Raw genomic sequence first — 17,261 nt, forward strand, 5'->3', positions numbered from 1 at the left:
TTATTCAATCTAGTAGAACGATAGTATAATATCAGCCTGGAAAAGCGTACGGTATAAGCTAAGTTGATTATTTTCAAGTAGTAGATATACTTTCTTTCTAGCTGAAAATGCCTTTTTATAAAAATTATAAAATAACGCGTAGGGGATGCATAAAATTTCAAAATTGTTCAGTTATGAAAAAGACACCTCACTGCGCTTACGATTAGAACAAAAGTGTGAGAAGGCCTTACAACGACGAAATACGTTTTAGCACAGTGATAAAAAAAAGATAATTTTTCACGGTGAACGAAATTTTTCTTAGCCTGTGACACCGACAGAAACGAAAACTTTACAATTTAAATCTATCAACGACACAATCGTTCCGAAAAAGGATTTTTAGAATTTCCCCTAGAGTGCCTGATTCAGTTTTAAAATCCATTCGGTTTTTATTTAGATGATCACCACAAGTGGTTATAAATGAAATATCGAAAATGACTTCAAGATACGTAATCCAGTTGCTGACATACAGTAAATTGTCTTCCGTTTGTCATTATGCCAGAATGCATTTCACCGCGGCAAAGCTTACTAACACAGCGGCTCTGACAATAAGTGTAATAATGCTACAGATATATGTAATTGGTTCAGCTTTCACGTAGACGTATTTCCAGCTTACCAAACATGTATATTATGGTGATACAGGAAAAAATGATTCACGATTTTCCACTACGGTACCCCCCAAAATGTTTGTTTAGGTTGAACGAAAAATTATGTAAAAAAATAACCGTTCTACGTTACGTGTAAGATCACGCTCATTTGATGTTTTACCTTTTTTCACATATTTTTGAATTTATGAAGAAACACGTTGTAGCACTTCAATTGTTATTTATTTCCTGACATTTATATTCAACCGAAAGATCACCATCCTTAAGACAGCAATATATCAACCGCGAATCGCATTCTCCTGAATAAAAAAATCGATTTGAATTATAACTATTTGATGAGATTGAATTTATAATAAAAAATTCGTCAGATCCTCAATATACAAGCTGGAAACTTAATTTTCAGGTGTGAGTCATCTTTGTATCGTAAATTGATATTATGATTGATGTAAGCATTGAAAAAACTGTATCCGCGATACGATATATTCAAAGAAATGTAAAAAAGTAAAAATTCAACTGAGCGCGATCTTCCGCATAACGTAAAACGCTCACCTTTTGCCGTAATCTTTCTTTTAACCTAAACAAACTTTTTAGGGGGTGCCATGGTGGAAAATCGCAAATTATTACTTTCTGAAACACCATAATATTATACATATATATATATATATAGTCTAGGACAAAGCAAGGATATTTCACATTCGAAATCAGTCTTCCCTATACTCAGAGAAACTTTATTCTAAAATCTTACGAGTCCATCCGAACAAACACCTGCATTGTATTGATTGGGCAATCCGTTCCTTATCTACAGATTCATTCTCCCAATTGGATTCTCCGTATACTTTTTGAGCCACGAAGTTTTTAACTATGTAATGACTAACGGTCAGGTTGTACACATACCTATATTTCGAAGTATTGCGAAGTATAGTAGGTATTGTGTTCCCTGCAAACCTGTGCTTCTCGTCAATTTCTGCAATCTTTAAGCATACATGCGGAAATGCGATTTTTTTTTAATGCGACAAACTTTGGCAAGAAACTGGAAGGTGCAAAGTTTCAAAGGCAACTTCTTTTTTTTTTTTCTTGTTTGTCGCCAGATCTTCCTATCCTTGACCGCAACATTGTACGAAATCAGTCGGAAAGGTTATTGATCATTCAAGAATGCGGCGAGGGTTGTGCGGTCGGACGCAACGCCAAATGTTGCGACATTTTATCGTCCAACGTGTATATTGCTCTCGAAAAGTGCACGATGCATGAGTATTTAAAACGTGCGTGAATCTAATCGTTTGAAAAAAATTAATGATGAAAGGAAATAATTTTTTCCGTTTTCACCAGTAATTTTAGACTAACAATGAAGGCAATGGATTTCGCTCGTAAAATTACTTCGACATAGCGCTCGAGTGAATTGTTTCTATAACTATTTTCCGAAATCCGCCAAAAAAGTGTTGTAAAATTCAAAGGGGTTAGCTTTCCGTTTCTTTTTTGTTTTTTTTTTTCAATTTTCCGAGCTGGATGAAAAACTTTTCGTCTCAGATTCGATTTGCAAGGCTTTTTTCTTTCTTGATACGACCCCCAGAAATGCAGAAAAGACATCTGGAACACTGTAGGACCAACAGCTGAGAATGTAAAACAAAACTGCGAAGGATCTTCTTTTTTTTATGTTTATACTAAATACGGAAAATAATATTGTGGCATTATTATTTTATTCAATTTTCATTTTCTCCGGTCTGGAGAGATTACACTTTTGTTCACAGATAAAAACTTTAAGTCCTGTGTCGTTGACAAGAAACGATTTCAGAACATTCTGGCTGTAGGTAATACCGATTTTTTCAACGAAGCAACATATTTAGGTAGGTATGCCTAGGCTACGCTGCTAAATGCAGTATTCAATGTGGCCGTCTGTATCATAATGGTATCTCAAACCTTCGCGTCAGTCACGTAAATCGTATCGCATTTCGCAGGGTTTGGTGGAAGCGCTATGGAATCATAAAGAGCGAGAATGCACCTGGAAGCTTCACACGGTTGGTTAGATATGGCGTAACCCAGCTGCGGAGCAGGTCTGGTATACCTATAGGCTTACGTATATCCACTTTATACGCTATGCCAGTATATTATGGGTAATGATTCTAATGGCAGAAATGTCCATTGAATTGTCGTTACTTATTCAATGGAAATCAATGATGGCGAGATCGTTGTGGTACGCAGCTCACCCAATGCTTCGATTTTCCGTCCTAATCCGTAACAAGTCACGCACTGTCAGACCTGGTGTGAAAAATTTTCAAGTTTTCTATCTCGCAGACGGCGTCAACCATGGTTGCAGGTCTTCGGGAATCTGTGGCAAGCATTTATCTACAAATTTTTATACTCCCAATGACACCTGTAACAGAGATTCGAAGATCGCTTAGCAGAAAATTCTTTCGGTTGCCGCTTGTAGATTATGAGTAGAGCGTGAAGTGGAAGCATTGGCTAATGGTACGAAGCTGCTGTTTCGTTAAACAGGGAAACCTTTTATCCCCTTTTTAGGGGTCGGATAATACGAATCCAGGGACGGGTCCAAGAACCCAGTAGCAGCCTGTAATTTACGTTGTATATAATAAAGGGGAAGAGAATCACGATTTCTGATATTACTAAAACTATAAATGCGTTATTGTGCCCTTGAACGAAGGTTTATTTTCTGCTCCCATCTCAGAGGCCAAACAAAGTCGACACTCGCGTAGGATTTATCACACTTGGTGAATGCGGTTTGCATGCACAGGCCGTGCACGCGTATTCAAATTCATCAACGTTTAATTCCACGAATGTAAACTAATTCTACGTTATTAGAAAATGTGAGTTAGTTATTTGTTAGACGTTGCACGCCTATGAGAAAAGCATCACCCTATATCGATAAAAGTTTTACCAGAATCTTATACTGTGGATGTGAACACATTATATTTACACCTATAAGTTTGTCTTGTTCGCAGATGAAAGAAGTTCTGAAATTCCATACATTCTAATTCGGCAGCGTTCAGTTTCTCTTGGTATAATAATATCCTTCTCAGTGATCGCTCGTTCACGCGGCCCTGGATTCAACAGCATATATATACACTTGTCAGAGAAAATGACTATAGAAGTGTGAACCGCCAACCGCTGCGACAAGATAGCAACTGCAGATTCTCACACTTTCTCTCCACCCGCTCCATCTCCCGCGCCCCTGTGACGCGAGTCTTTTTTCACAGATATCCATCTTAGAGATCAGATTTTCGTCCCACTTTTCCTACACTCACACTTTCCGCGAAACCTATACATGTACAGCCCACAAGTATTTTAGGAGTGGAGGGAGCGGGGGCACTCGCCTCCGGCGTAACAATTCAAGATGCGGAACGATTATGTCAATTGCTGTAAGTATTTTCCGCTAACGGAGCATACCTATGGAATAGTAAAAGCATGCAGTGCCGTGCTCGATCGCTATCGCGGGCGTACACGACTTCAGATAACGTGCCTGTCACGCTGTTCTTATATCGCTAAAAATCGACTCTTGTTTACCTTGAAGGTGCAGCCGCATGGAGTTCAGTTCACAGCTAGTGTTGTGTACACTGTACACAGATTCTTTTTCATTGAGATTCTTTCTTACCGGATAGGCTAATTGTAAGTTTATAAAATCTACTGCAGAAAACAGACAATGACACGCGGACACTTTTCAACAAAGTTTTTCTCGGGACTATTATTTTCTTCGGTTTGTGCGCGATTATTTCGGAACCAGTGGAATTTCATGGCCCTGACTTTGGAGGGTACTTGGTATCGTTCTCCCTCGTCGTTTCGACCTATGCTAATTGAGAGTAACGTTTCGAATAGCGCTTCACAACTATAAAATATCATGAGATTAAGTACTTTGCCAAAAGAGATGTGCAAGGAAAAATATTTTAAAAAACTGGACAAGTGCGAGTAGGACTCGCGTCCCGAGGGGTCCGTACAGGTTTAAGTCATATTCATTTTTGAAGTGAAAACTTTTGTAGCGCCGTTGGTGAAAACTTCTTCAGCACGGTAGTGATTTGAAACGAGATTAAATGAAATGAAACGACTATCGGTGTAACGAAATGTAACTGCTATCGATCTAACGAAATGAAACGACTATCGACGAAACGAATAATTATTCCACTCCTGATACTGCATTCTCCTCATTCTCTCGCAGTTTAGTTTCTGAAGGTTTCACTTCTACCGCGTGTGAACTGCACGCATGTTCTTTTTTTTTATGTGATATAGCTGCAAATTAACTATTTTCGAACTTTTTCCTTCGATTGTCCTGTGAGACCTTGCTTCTCTTCAAGTTTCATGTTTTTAGGTCAACGGGAAGCACCCTACAGATTTTGAGGACTGAGTTTGCGAGTATCAAAACATGCAACATAAATGGCCGTGTCTTTTGATTGCGTCGACTTGAAAGCTTGAATTTTCCACACCTCCGAGGGACCGTAGACCTTAGTATTTGACAATAATTTTAACTTGATACCTTTATCCGTTCCTGAGAAAACAGGCCTTGACCAACGGACAACGAAGCGATCCTATAAGGGTTCCGTTTTATCCTTTTGAAGTACAGAACCCTAAAATGACCTACGATTTCATACTTTAAGGTGTATATGTCCCCTGAAGAGGGACAATTGAAGTAACCTCTGTTCGAAATCACTCGCCACCGCGAAGTTAGAAAAAACATTTTACCGGGTCCGTTTACAAGTTTCAATATTAAAGTATTTCGCAGTAACGTCTTCGGGGCCATTCAAGTTTCGCTAACGCTGAAACAGGGGTAGGCAATTCAGTGAAACTTTATCAAATTTACCCTGTAGTATTGTAGGCATTCCAGGCAAGTATTATAGCTGACGTAGAAAATTCCAAGTTCGTGTTCGAAGCCGACACACGGCCTGCTTGAGAATAATCAAAAAAAGGTTCTGTCAAACGGGGGTGTTAATAATGCATGCATTTAAGAAGAAAGCCTATGTACAATGTATTTAATACTAAACGAATAACGAATCTACGTTTTACTGAACATGCTAATGTGTATTAATAATTAATATTGAATAAAGTAGGAATTAATTGTTCAGGATGTGACTGTAAATGGCATTTCTGTCATTCCCGTAGTTGATGAATTGATTAGCCAATAACTTTTCAAAAAGCGTTACCTAACGTTAAAAAACAGTAGTAGGCAAAACAAGCATACGTTACCTATCGTTACCATGAACGGTGGGATGCACAATTTTGAAAAAAATGCGTTAGCTAATACTTGAACGGCCTCTAATCTCAGGACACAAGTTTCGCAACAAGTTCAATCAACCTAGAGCTCTTATGCAACGATGATGCCAGAAACAACTTGTCAAAATACGAACGGGTAAGAGGCAACAGACGATCTATTATTATCTGTACAAGATGAAAAAAAATTGGTAAAATAAGTGGTTCCGGCCGGGATCGAACCGGCGACCTTCTGCGTGTAAAGCAGACGTGATAACCGCTACACCACGGAACCTTGAATTCTTCCATGAGCTTTTTACAATTTGTCTAGAAATCTTACACGTCAGAATATTAAATAGACATTCTTTGTAAACTAAACACATCCATGGCTTTAATTGTGGGTTAAGTTTTGCGCTGCTCTATAACAGGAAGCTAAAATCGGAGTAACTCAACCATAAAGACCAGGTAAGACTAGGATTCAGTAAAACTGCGCAGGCGTCTACATAATCATGATAATTTTCTACGGTTCAAACGCATTACTTGCGTTTGCGAGACTTGGGTTACAGATTCGTCTGTGGATATACGGTATGCAAGCAGAATAGCACGCAAAAAACGTAAATGGAACAATTTTATCCAAACAAGAATGAACAAATATCTACGCTTCACTGCAAGAATATTTCGGTACGCGCTACGATTATACATATTATGCTTATAGAGCAAATTATAGAATAAGTAATCATTATGCGCATAGACTGGTGAAAATGATTACCACGAATATTTAGGGAAATTGGAAAATTTCGTATAATTTTTTACAAAAAATTGTTTTCGTGCAAAATTGTAAATATGCACAGTTTCTCATACAAGGTTATAGATTTTCATGAAAATGTACATTTTTTCAGTAACAAATCTACAAGCCACTATAATTTTTAAAGCAAATGAATAATTTTTTGTGATAAATTACAAACATTCACAATTTTCTACGAAATAATGCAAAATTGTAAAAATTCTTGGTAGTAGAAATTTTTACCGGGCATACCGATACCTGTTACCTACACAAGTATGTATATCAACGAGTGTTCATTTAAGTAGTGACGAGACGATAGGACCGTACACACCTGCGCTTGTTTCTCTATCCGTGGATTACTGGCTGATTTTCGAATGATTTTCACAGCAGAGTGGCCATTTGCTCATTTTCCAATCCACTCTCATGTCTTTATCTACATACGGTAATTTACATGCACGGTATCACCCGGTACTCCCGAAACTTTTCTTGAAATCGCAACCGCCACCATGGAAAGTAACGACTAAATCTATTTGGGTTATTCCAAACTTGGTGTTCGATTGAAAAAAGTAACGACTTGCAATGCTAATCATAAAATTTTACAAAAAATCGTGGAGAAAACGAGTGTAGGTACGTACATGTCCCCATTTATGGAATGCACAAAATGTAGATAACGAGTATAATATGCCAATTACCTGACGCATAGCTACTGCGACAAAGGAATTTGAATATTATCGAGGAAATATAACATCGTATTAGTTCGTTACAAATCGACTCACCTTTAGCATTTTTATGAAACGTTATTCTAGTTCGTACTTTGATTGTTTTATTTCCGTTTACTGGAATATCTTTCTATTTCCTATTGTTATGACATATAGTTAAGTACCGTATAAATTACATAATGTACTTTAACCGATGATATTCTGAAAAGACGTCATTCCAGATTATAATTTAAAAAATGTACTCTTTCTATATACTGATAAATAATTGTCCATCTTTCAATTCCCTTCAAAGTTCATTCGCGAAGGTTTCAAAGATATAACTAATTTAAAAATATTTGCGCAACGGAAGTTTCTTCTCTGTAACTTTTTGACTGTTTTTTTTTTTGTTTCATCGCAACAGCTAATTCTGGACTGGAATTCAGTGGAGAGCAGCATACTCTGGAATCATTTTTCAATTGTACAATATTTGTCGCATAAGGTAGATAAAAATGGTAGTTTTTCGGTTAGATAATTTCTATTAATATGTACTGTAGGTAGGCTGTACTTTTGCAAGCATGTAATAATTAGTAAAAGTGTTACATATAAGAAAAAAACATCATTATTTGAATTGTGTCTTATTTTTCGTAACTTTATTGATTTACAAAATTAATTACTACTTAATAGGTAAAAAATCATTTTTCTAACCGCAACTATTTCTACACATTATTTGTGAACAGTTGTATTGTAATTAACGATCAGTAGCAAACACGGTTTGGTCAGATCCTTGACCATAATTAATACTAACGTGATCAACACGACTAGCAGACCTATTTTTAGTTGGAACGAACGTAATAAGCGTATTTGAATTATTTCTCAGAAATATTTTCCATTTTCTCGCCCATTACCGACCAGTATACACATACCAGCCAAGACTTACGGAAAAATATATATAGTGGAATGACATAGGCGTCGCTAATTTTGCAGTCAAAATTACGGGGATTGCTTGCCAGTATGTTCAAATTTCATTCGCGAATGTTCTTTCGAGTTTTCGAATACCGTAATTACGGTAACATTTACTCCAAGAAAAAGCGACGTTCACGTAATTCCCGTACCACACGTAAGCCCAACATGTTTATTTTTCCGCGTAGTTATACTACGAACTTAAGGATTCTTGAACGAAAAACTCTATTTCCCGATATCGTCTGTAACTACGTGATCCCGTTAACAAAACTCTACGTCTCTCTAGCCTTCGTTCAGGAAATCAATTTTGTTGGAAAACAGTTGGAATTTGTATATATTTTGGGTGAACTTTACGAAATATTGGAATGTGTTGCGTAGAAATAGCATACGCAGGCTGATATGTATGTTGAAAACACTCTATGGGATACTTTCAATGAAATACGTTATGGCTGTGGATCGGCGTAATCTATCACTTTCTTAGACTTCCGAGAATTTCTTAAATCGTCCTTTTTTCCTAGTTACTACGGTTTGTCGCCACTCCAAACGATAGGTGAGGTACATTTGATTGATTTGCTGTCGAATTTTTCGCATTGTTCGTAAGCGCTGTGAAGTGGTACACTCTATGTATAGACAGATATGCATCAAATCTTGAATAAAATATCACTATTGCACGTAATTCTTCATCAGCGGTACACACCAGTCGTACAATGTACCTTCTTAGGAAGATGCATACTTACGCAAGCATAGGTATCGAGCCTCTGCTCGTAAACGAACTGCTCCAGCGTCTCGCCACCATTGATATAACAATCAGCTTGTGCGAGTATGTACAATGCGTATATCCGTGATAAGTAGCTTTACTTAAATAATATGTTATAATGCGGCATCACATCTGTGTGTAGTGGCATGCTTGATTACATTCTCGTCCCGAAGCACAAGTTTCTTCACCACTTTCTTCCTAGCCAATCCTCATCCGGTCTATGTTTATTCTTGCGATTCTCTTGTCCGCGTCATCTATCCATTCGTCCAGCTAACGTAGATCGAACCAAATCCCAGCTTATCAATGATACATCAGGCTTTGTACACAGGTTCATTGTTACCAGTGCATTTGTACTGTTACTAAGTACTCCCAAACAGGTACCAGCTGCCATATTGTATATTGGTATACGTTTCTAAAAGTTCGAAACATTTATCCCAAGTATTATCACCTTGCTTTCAAGACTGTGTGTATTTCAAGAGGTTTAAATAACAAATGTCAGAGAACAGATGAGATATAACAGACATTTTAAAACTGCAAGCTATGAAGAATACATTTGAGACGTGAGAAGAAATGACAATATTTGCTGGAACACCTTCAAAGGCGTTTAGTCTGTATGTTATGTCTGCACAGTTTGCAAAAGAATTTTGCGTAAGAAAATGCTTCATTTATTCACGTTTATACGTAAGTCTTGAGCATGCAAGAGCATGCTTTGATGCTTTTCCGTTTGTTGAAATATCAGTAAGCTGTGCGATTATTTGGTGCTACGTGTTTGATTTTCACACAAATCAACTCGTCAATAATGGAACAAACAACGGAGACAGCCTAAGGAACGGACTGATGGCCACGGCTGATTATTCATCGTATGAGATGCCAAGCGCTCATGGCAGTTATCACGAATCAATTAAATGATTGTCACGGTCTATTTTTTTGATACCCTGATTTTTGATGATTTTGATTTTGGTATTGATATACCGATGGAGTATTGCTTCTAAATACTGTTCTACCACGTAGGTAGTAAGTATATACATATCATACATACAAGTAACTATCGCAAATAAATGGAATATAGCTTTGTATAACCAAATGCTTGTAATCCTTGTAATTTTCACTTGATTCGAAATCTAATACGTTAACCATACAAGCCCTGATATTCATATTTAAGAAGTCATGAGCACATTATGTTAAATGTTGATTTTCCACATGAACTTACGGTCCCTTTGTGATGCCATGCCTGGTTTCCACCCATTTCGTGACACTTTCCGAGTCTTGGCCATTTTTCGTTCCCTTCTAGACACAACATTTGACCGAGTACTAATTCGTGTTTATCTGTCTCATACCACATCTATAAAAATGAAGAGCATTAGTTCACATAACGTACTTCTTTGTTAACGTTCCAGCGTACTCTGATTTAATTTGCAATCTTTCATATTATATGTACCTGCGATTTGGTTCGCAGACATGGTGTTAATATCAACTTTGATCCCCTTGTCTTAATGTCCTTCTCACTTCGAATACAAAGAGCGGAGCCAGCCAGTCTAATTTGATACTGGTCGGTGTAATTTCTCTTTCTTAAATGCCATGGCTGCATTTGTATCTGATTAACTTTTGCCAATTTATCTTTCAAGTGTTTCTCTGTATCGTCTGGCAATGTTAACTCTGGGTAAACTGTTTCCAAGTACCAAGAAAAGTCTCGACACTTCAAGCTTTCCCGTAGTGCAACACGTTTCGAAATGTCACCATAATCAATATTTTTAACATCTTTCAAAAAGTAATCCTTGTATTTATCCATCCACACATGAGCAACTCGCAACGAGTTTTTCAACATGGTATCATGCTGGTCGTCCCCACCGTAGGGTCGACGTCTTCGAAACACATGTCCGACTCGTGAACATGGGATTAGCTCTATTGTACCTCCGCACATCCATATCTATGAGAAAAAAATAGTAATAATAATGATAATAATAATGGGTAGAGCACTCAAATCATCTTTCACTTCACCAGGGAGGTTACAATGAATCATAATCAAATTCAATGACATACACATGTTCACATTAAATTATCACATATATCATTAGCAAACGATTCGATAGCAATAGAAAACTTGTAACGCCTTGCTTACCCTAAATGATATTTCTAAGTTTTCACCTCCCCATATATCCATACCGGAGTCATACTCTCCTAGATGCGCGAAATATTCGCGATCCATTGCAAATAATCCACCAGCCATGGTTGGTGATCTTTAAAAATAAAAATTCTAGATAAGTCTCATTGAATACGCTCATAAAGTACGATATTTATGGGGGCAGAAAACGGATTACTGTTCAGTCAAATCTTGATCACTTGCCATCATTTTCCCGCAATTCTATAAAATGTTTCCTGACACACATTCGCGTATTCAAACATATCCCACTGTAAGCAAGGCAAATTTTGAAAGCCTTCGACAGAATTGCCTCTATGAGATTTCTCAGATAATGCACAAAGACGGTGGCTAGTAACAAAATATTGACTTTGAGTACTTAGAACACCTCAATGGATGACTATTACTACATTATTCAGAATACAAGTCAGTCCTTGACATACGATGAATTTTCATTCTGGGACTTGATCAATCATTTTCAGTGCAGAAGTTTCTTAAATCATAATTAGCATCGGAAGCCTTGACTTGTGTTCATAAACATACAGGACCTTTATACTTTTTTTGAATAAACTGATTCACGAACAGTTTGGTATAACAAGATTTGTTGAAACCATTCATGAAAAGTTGACAATTATTCAAGAATACTGCGTACTTTATTGGCTTAACAAAATCCTCGTCATGAACCAAGGTTCCAATAGGCAGGTTGTCCCATTTGAAGTGTAATCCCCAGTTGAACCCACCCCTAACTAAGGGACTTCCAGTATATTGGAAGGTATCAGCATTTATAATATCTATCACGGGCATCGGGACAATGGTTTTTGATTGAGCGATTCTAGAGAGCAGTGGCTCAACCCACATTTTGTTAACTTCAATATGACTGTCTAAGAATATCAACACTTGTCCAGTTGCTCTTTTTGCCCCGTACATTCTTGCCCTTATTAAACCTTCTCTTCGATTAGTTTTGTACAGTTTTACTTTCTTCTCAAAGTTCTCGTTAATATATGTATCTAATTTGACATGCAGAGTGTCATCGTCGCTCCAATCATTTACCAAAATAATTTCGTGCAGTAAATCATGAGGAGTTTGATCAAACACTGAATGTACAGATCTCAGAAGTGTCATGTAGTGCTCATTGTAGAAGCATATCACCACGCTGGTATTTGGCAATGATTTGTCATATACCAAAGATTGACAAAGTTTGTGACGTGTGTCAGGTATTTCTCTATGCAAGCTCAGCTGATCAGATACTAGCACGTTAAATGCGTAATTCTTGTACCCTTCATCTCTTTTCTGTTGCTCCTCAAAATTTTTTACCATGCCAATTTCATCGAGCCCTGAAACATGGAAAAGTTAAAAATCATCCTGACAAGGAATGTTTCTCAATGTCCTAGCAAATTGATTCAGGTGACATCTTTTATTTGTTGATTTATTTATTATTTGTTTTTTCACAGTTACACTGAAGGCAATGAAGAAAGTTCTCGACCATTGGGAATTGTTAACAAAGTTATTCAGTGTCGTCGGTCAAACGTTTGAAATAAAACAAACTTCTTAAGTTTCGGCCCTAGTGAGGGGGGGGGCCCTTCTCAGAACTACAATTTATTATAAATAAAAAAATGTAAAATATATATATATATATATATATAATGAAAAAATATATATATAATATATATATAATACATGTATATATTAGGGTGGGCCAAAAAAATCGACTATTTTTTTTTTCACTTTGTACTCCGAAAACTTGGTTGGTAGAGACCTCAAAAACATTCTCTCCGAGTATGAGCTCTTAATTTTAATAGGAGGGTCCTCCGCCTCGCAGTTTTCTATTTTTTTCTTATGGCGAGGAAGAAAACTCCATATCTCGATATCTACTGTGTATAAAAAAAAAAAAGTACATTTTCGTAGGAAATTGAATTTTCTACAAAAAAAGGTTTCGTACAATTTTTTTGTATACCTCACTGTTCAGAAGTTATTGAAGGTTACGGTTTGATCAGTTTAAGGTAGATGTCTTTTTTTTTTATGAATTTTATAACTCTTCAACAAAAAGTCATTATGATACGCGCAACTCATATTATCGTAGGAAATTGAATTCTCTACAAAAAAAGTTCTCTTACAATTTTTTTGTATACCTCACTGTTCAGAAGATATATACATATGTATCTGACATATCAAACTTAAGAAAAAATACAGTGTAAATGAAGGAAAAACAAAAAAAAAAAAAAAAGGAGGCAATACTTTCACTAATCTCATTTTACTGCAAATAGATATTTTTGGAATTTGTGAATACAAGAAGTTTGCTGACGATTCCAATTCCTGATTTTTCGAACGATTAATTGGATCTCACTTAAGTGAGACCTAAGCAAGAATTCAGTTTTGTCGAAAATTCGAAATCAGCAACATGAAATGCAAATGTACCTCAAGTTTCATAACTTCTTACAGTGTAAGAGAAACCTGATTTGTTTTTAGAGAATAGCAAAATTATGATTGAATATTTACTGGAATTACCCATTTACTTATTATTGGAATTTTTAAGCGTTTCAAGAACTTAAGGTTGCAGAAGGGCTGAAATGTTTCTACAAGATATGCCTTTGAATAAATAATAACTATATAACAGAGCGATGTATCAGCTTAGACCTATGTAGAAACATATAATCAGTTAATTAAACCAAGCAAATGAGTTCATGCCTGAGTGATTTTTTTGTGATCCAACCATGCACAGCTTCTTATATTAAAAAACAATTATTTTAAAGATGTACTTCATGAATATTGAAAATTACTAGTACGAAAATCTGTCTTTGCAGGCAAACAACTCAGGAATGTATTTTTGGTACCTCTGAGAACCTAAATAATGTAACTATATATGTAATTGTATCAGATATATCACTCATATGTTCATTGGGAAATTGAGAAACATTCCCTGCCAGTAAGGACCAATTGATAACAATCCATTATAAATAAAACTAATCTGTGGTCAATGTTAAAGTACTGTTGAATTTATTACCTCCTCCCACGGTGACTGCTGGCTTCACTGGGACCGGTTGCAATTGTTGTAGCAATTTGTTACTATTTTGAAAGTCATTATGAGCTTTGTAATTATACGGATCTTTACCACTGACTTGGTGCCTATGAATTTTATCTTTGACATTCTGTATGTAAATTGCCTCGGGTTGATCATTCGACCTTTGGTCGAACACAGATTCCTTTAGAGGTTGAGAAAAGTCTGGCACATAGATCGTAGGACTCGCTGTATTTGCGTTTTGCGACAATCTCGAATATAAGTACAAGCTGAAGGTCCATGTCACAGAAGTTATCACTATACCAGAAATGAATGAAAAATATCTGGTCGAAATCATCTGTAAAATGTAGTAAAAGTGATAGTTAGTTAGTCTACAATACAATAAGAAATTGAAATTATAACTGAAAGTATATCTATCGTCTTTAATGATGAGGCAAATTTCAAGTGATTCGATCCAGCTCGATGTCTTCAAAATAAAACCTAAACTAATGTGTGCTTGCAGCAGTAATAATTATTGATAAGTATCGAAATCAGCTGTTCTTGTAAATTTAGGCGTGTTTCGATATTGTCATAGAGATGAAATGATAATATTTAACTATCTGAAAATTTTCCAAGAAATTATAGTTGAAGATTCGAAAGTATTTTACCTATTTGGGAAAAAGAAGGCATGTAAACAAAAATATTTGTCTCTCCATACCATATCACACTGGTAACTATGATCTTCCAACGATGCTTCCAATAACAATACCAGCAATTCTTTCTTGTACGATATGTGTACCGATTCGATGGTTCGTAAACAGTAAGCAAATACTTAGCAACCCACCTTGGATGAAATATATCACGTCCAATTACGTGAATACCGTTGTTTGGTCACTTAGTTTGATGATCAAGCCAACAGACAAACGCGGATGGCCGGCCATATTTTTGTTGCTACAGTAGCAAACAGTAGAAACCGTCAGAAGTATAGAGGTTAGATCATAGACTTATAAAGATAGAATGAGCGCTCCTATAAGAGGCACTGACAATTACATATAAAGGACAGAGATATGCCGGGAGTACTGCTCTCTCTTTTCAATCGGCGTCATGGTGGGAGACAACGGAGCAGTGGAAGTGGAACAGCTGTAAATATTAGGAGTATGATTTCGCCTCATTCTCCTCTACCGCCGCGATGCCCGCCGCAAATGTCGTCAGAGAGAGAAAGGAGTACTCCCGGCATATTTCTGTCCTTTAAATGTTTGATTCAAGCGGCTCATAAGAGTGCTCAGTCTATCTTTATAAGTCTATGGTCGGTTCCTTAAACCATGTCAGTTCACTTCAAGTAGAGGTCGACCAGAGATGAGTAGGGAGATCTCCAACGCTCGGCTTTTCGTGATACCAGCTAAGTTGGAGCGTCGACGTGACACCTAGGCGGCCACGCACCGAAGGTGGCCCATTTCCGACCTGACATCAAGCGGCCATGCACCGAAGGTGGCCCACAATCGTGTATATATAGATACACTCGGCTGCTCGAGCAAGTGGTTGCCAATCGCATCCTTGTCCCCGCTCGCACAGATGTTTCCAGGAATGCAAGAATTGGGATTTTTTTTTGTTTCAGTTATGAATGTCAGCGAATAAAAGTATCTCCAGATTTGATAAATCTTGGAATCAATTAGCGGACGCTGAACCAAATTAGTTGACTATTCCCAGTCCGAATACTTTTTTTTTTTTTTTTTAATACATATTATTTTTTTATTGATATGAAAATATGTGACGCCTGGTATTCTCGAATATTTGTGCACGCAGTCTATGGAAAAATATACGAAGCCAGCTCGATAACATTTATGCAAAATGTGCAATGGGCAAGTGGTTGGGGGAAATTTTTTTTTTTCTCGAACTGAATCTTCCAGAGAAGCATCAGCGAATTCCAAGCAAGCTCCATAAACATACCGAGCAAACGCGCGCTCACGGACGTAGCTGTGGTGTGGCTGAGTGGATACCACATGAGGATGAATTTTCAATCACAGGTTTTTGCGCGAAGTTTTCCTGTATTTAAGTTAATTACTGCTGCCTTTGCTATAATACTGTATTCAAGTCTTAAACAAAACACTAAAAAATAAGTTAACCACTTAATGTAAAACAAAATGTTAGATTGAGCTTAAAATTTAAGCCGGAGTTACATAAGCTAAGATAATTACAAGTGTAACATTGTAAATATTGTACATTTATTGTTCATCTAAATAAATATGGTTTCTTTCTCAAAAAAAAAAAAAAAAAAAATGAGGATGGAGTGATGCGGGACACGGGTTCGATCGCAGTTCACTCTTTTTTTTTTTTTTTTTTTTAAATTCAATCCCGGCTTTTGTTTTTGTATTTTCGGAGAGAAAAAACAAATGAAAGAAAGAAAATTTCCAGAGCCGGTCGATTTTTTCCTTCTTTCCTTTTGCTTTTTGTTTTACTGAACCCACCCTTTTTGTAGTGGGGGTAATCCAGAAGAGAACAAATAATTGAAACAATAAAATTCCGAGTGTGAATCGATTTATTCCCCGTTTTTGGCGCCTCTTTTTTAATAAGGAAAAGTTTTGACAGTAATGAAAAATAGAGATTACTAAAAACAAATGTATTGTTTTTTAATAACACCGGTCCACAAAAATAAAAAAAAAGAGGTCTGTACTTTTGACCGGACCTACCTATCTTTATGTATTTTGACGCACTGAATCCGAATCTGAAGTCAGTTTTGCCCGTACACCCTCAAAATTTTGAGTAAATTGCAAAAAACCATAAAAATAGCCAAAAATTAGCAGTTTTGGTAAGAAAAAAATTTATGGAAGTATAGACCAAGTATGATTTTTATGCATTTTGGTCCGCTAAACCCAAATCTGAAGTTTATTCAACCATAAGCCTTTTAAAATTTAATTGGGCCGGTGTTATTAAAAAACAATACATTTGTTTTTAGTAATCTCTATTTTCCATTACTGTCAAAACTTTTCCTTATTAAAAAAAAAACGCCCATTTTATATCAGTCTTGACGAGCATTTCTTAAGAATTTTGAGAGATGCGAGATCGGAACGACAAAATTATTTCAGTAGCAACAATGTATGGACC

The 17,261-nt window shown here is 36.5% G+C and overlaps 1 protein-coding gene and 1 non-coding gene across 4 annotated transcripts; both read right to left on the reverse strand.

Annotated features, from left to right (window-relative positions):
* Positions 1–6,050: 6,050 nt before the first annotated feature.
* Trnav-uac lies at positions 6,051–6,123 on the reverse strand. Its single transcript has one exon. It is a non-coding gene; the product is annotated as a tRNA-Val (tRNA).
* Positions 6,124–7,929: 1,806 nt separating this feature from the next.
* On the reverse strand, positions 7,930–15,488 carry LOC107219834 (polypeptide N-acetylgalactosaminyltransferase 35A). 3 transcript variants are annotated; one of them, XM_015658290.2, is made up of 7 exons: positions 15,004–15,488; positions 14,166–14,517; positions 11,817–12,498; positions 11,147–11,264; positions 10,466–10,954; positions 10,238–10,369; positions 7,930–9,439 (listed from the first exon to the last, which is right to left on the reverse strand). In XM_015658290.2, the coding sequence occupies exons 2-7, from the start codon at positions 14,515–14,517 to the stop codon at positions 9,278–9,280; spliced, it is 1,935 nt and encodes a 644-aa protein (XP_015513776.1). In that variant the 5' UTR covers positions 15,004–15,488; the 3' UTR covers positions 7,930–9,277. The 3 variants fall into 3 exon arrangements, with proteins under 3 accessions (XP_015513776.1, XP_046594682.1, XP_015513696.1); XM_046738726.1 differs by having other exon boundaries at positions 14,878–15,488; XM_015658210.2 differs by having other exon boundaries at positions 14,828–15,488.
* Positions 15,489–17,261: the final 1,773 nt, after the last annotated feature.

The sequence above is a fragment of the Neodiprion lecontei genome, chromosome 4, assembly GCF_021901455.1.
Source record: "Neodiprion lecontei isolate iyNeoLeco1 chromosome 4, iyNeoLeco1.1, whole genome shotgun sequence".
Taxonomy (NCBI): Eukaryota; Metazoa; Arthropoda; class Insecta; order Hymenoptera; family Diprionidae; genus Neodiprion; species Neodiprion lecontei.

Excerpts from the sequence above, each read along its gene's own strand:
- LOC107219834 (XM_046738726.1), bottom strand. Across the intron at positions 10,955-11,146 it reads ACTTAGAAATATCATTTAGG|ATATGGATGTGCGGAGGTAC; the intron begins GTAAGCAAGGCG and ends TTTTTCTCATAG. Across the intron at positions 9,440-10,237 it reads CATGGCATCACAAAGGGACC|AAACGTATACCAATATACAA; the intron begins GTAAGTTCATGT and ends TCGAACTTTTAG.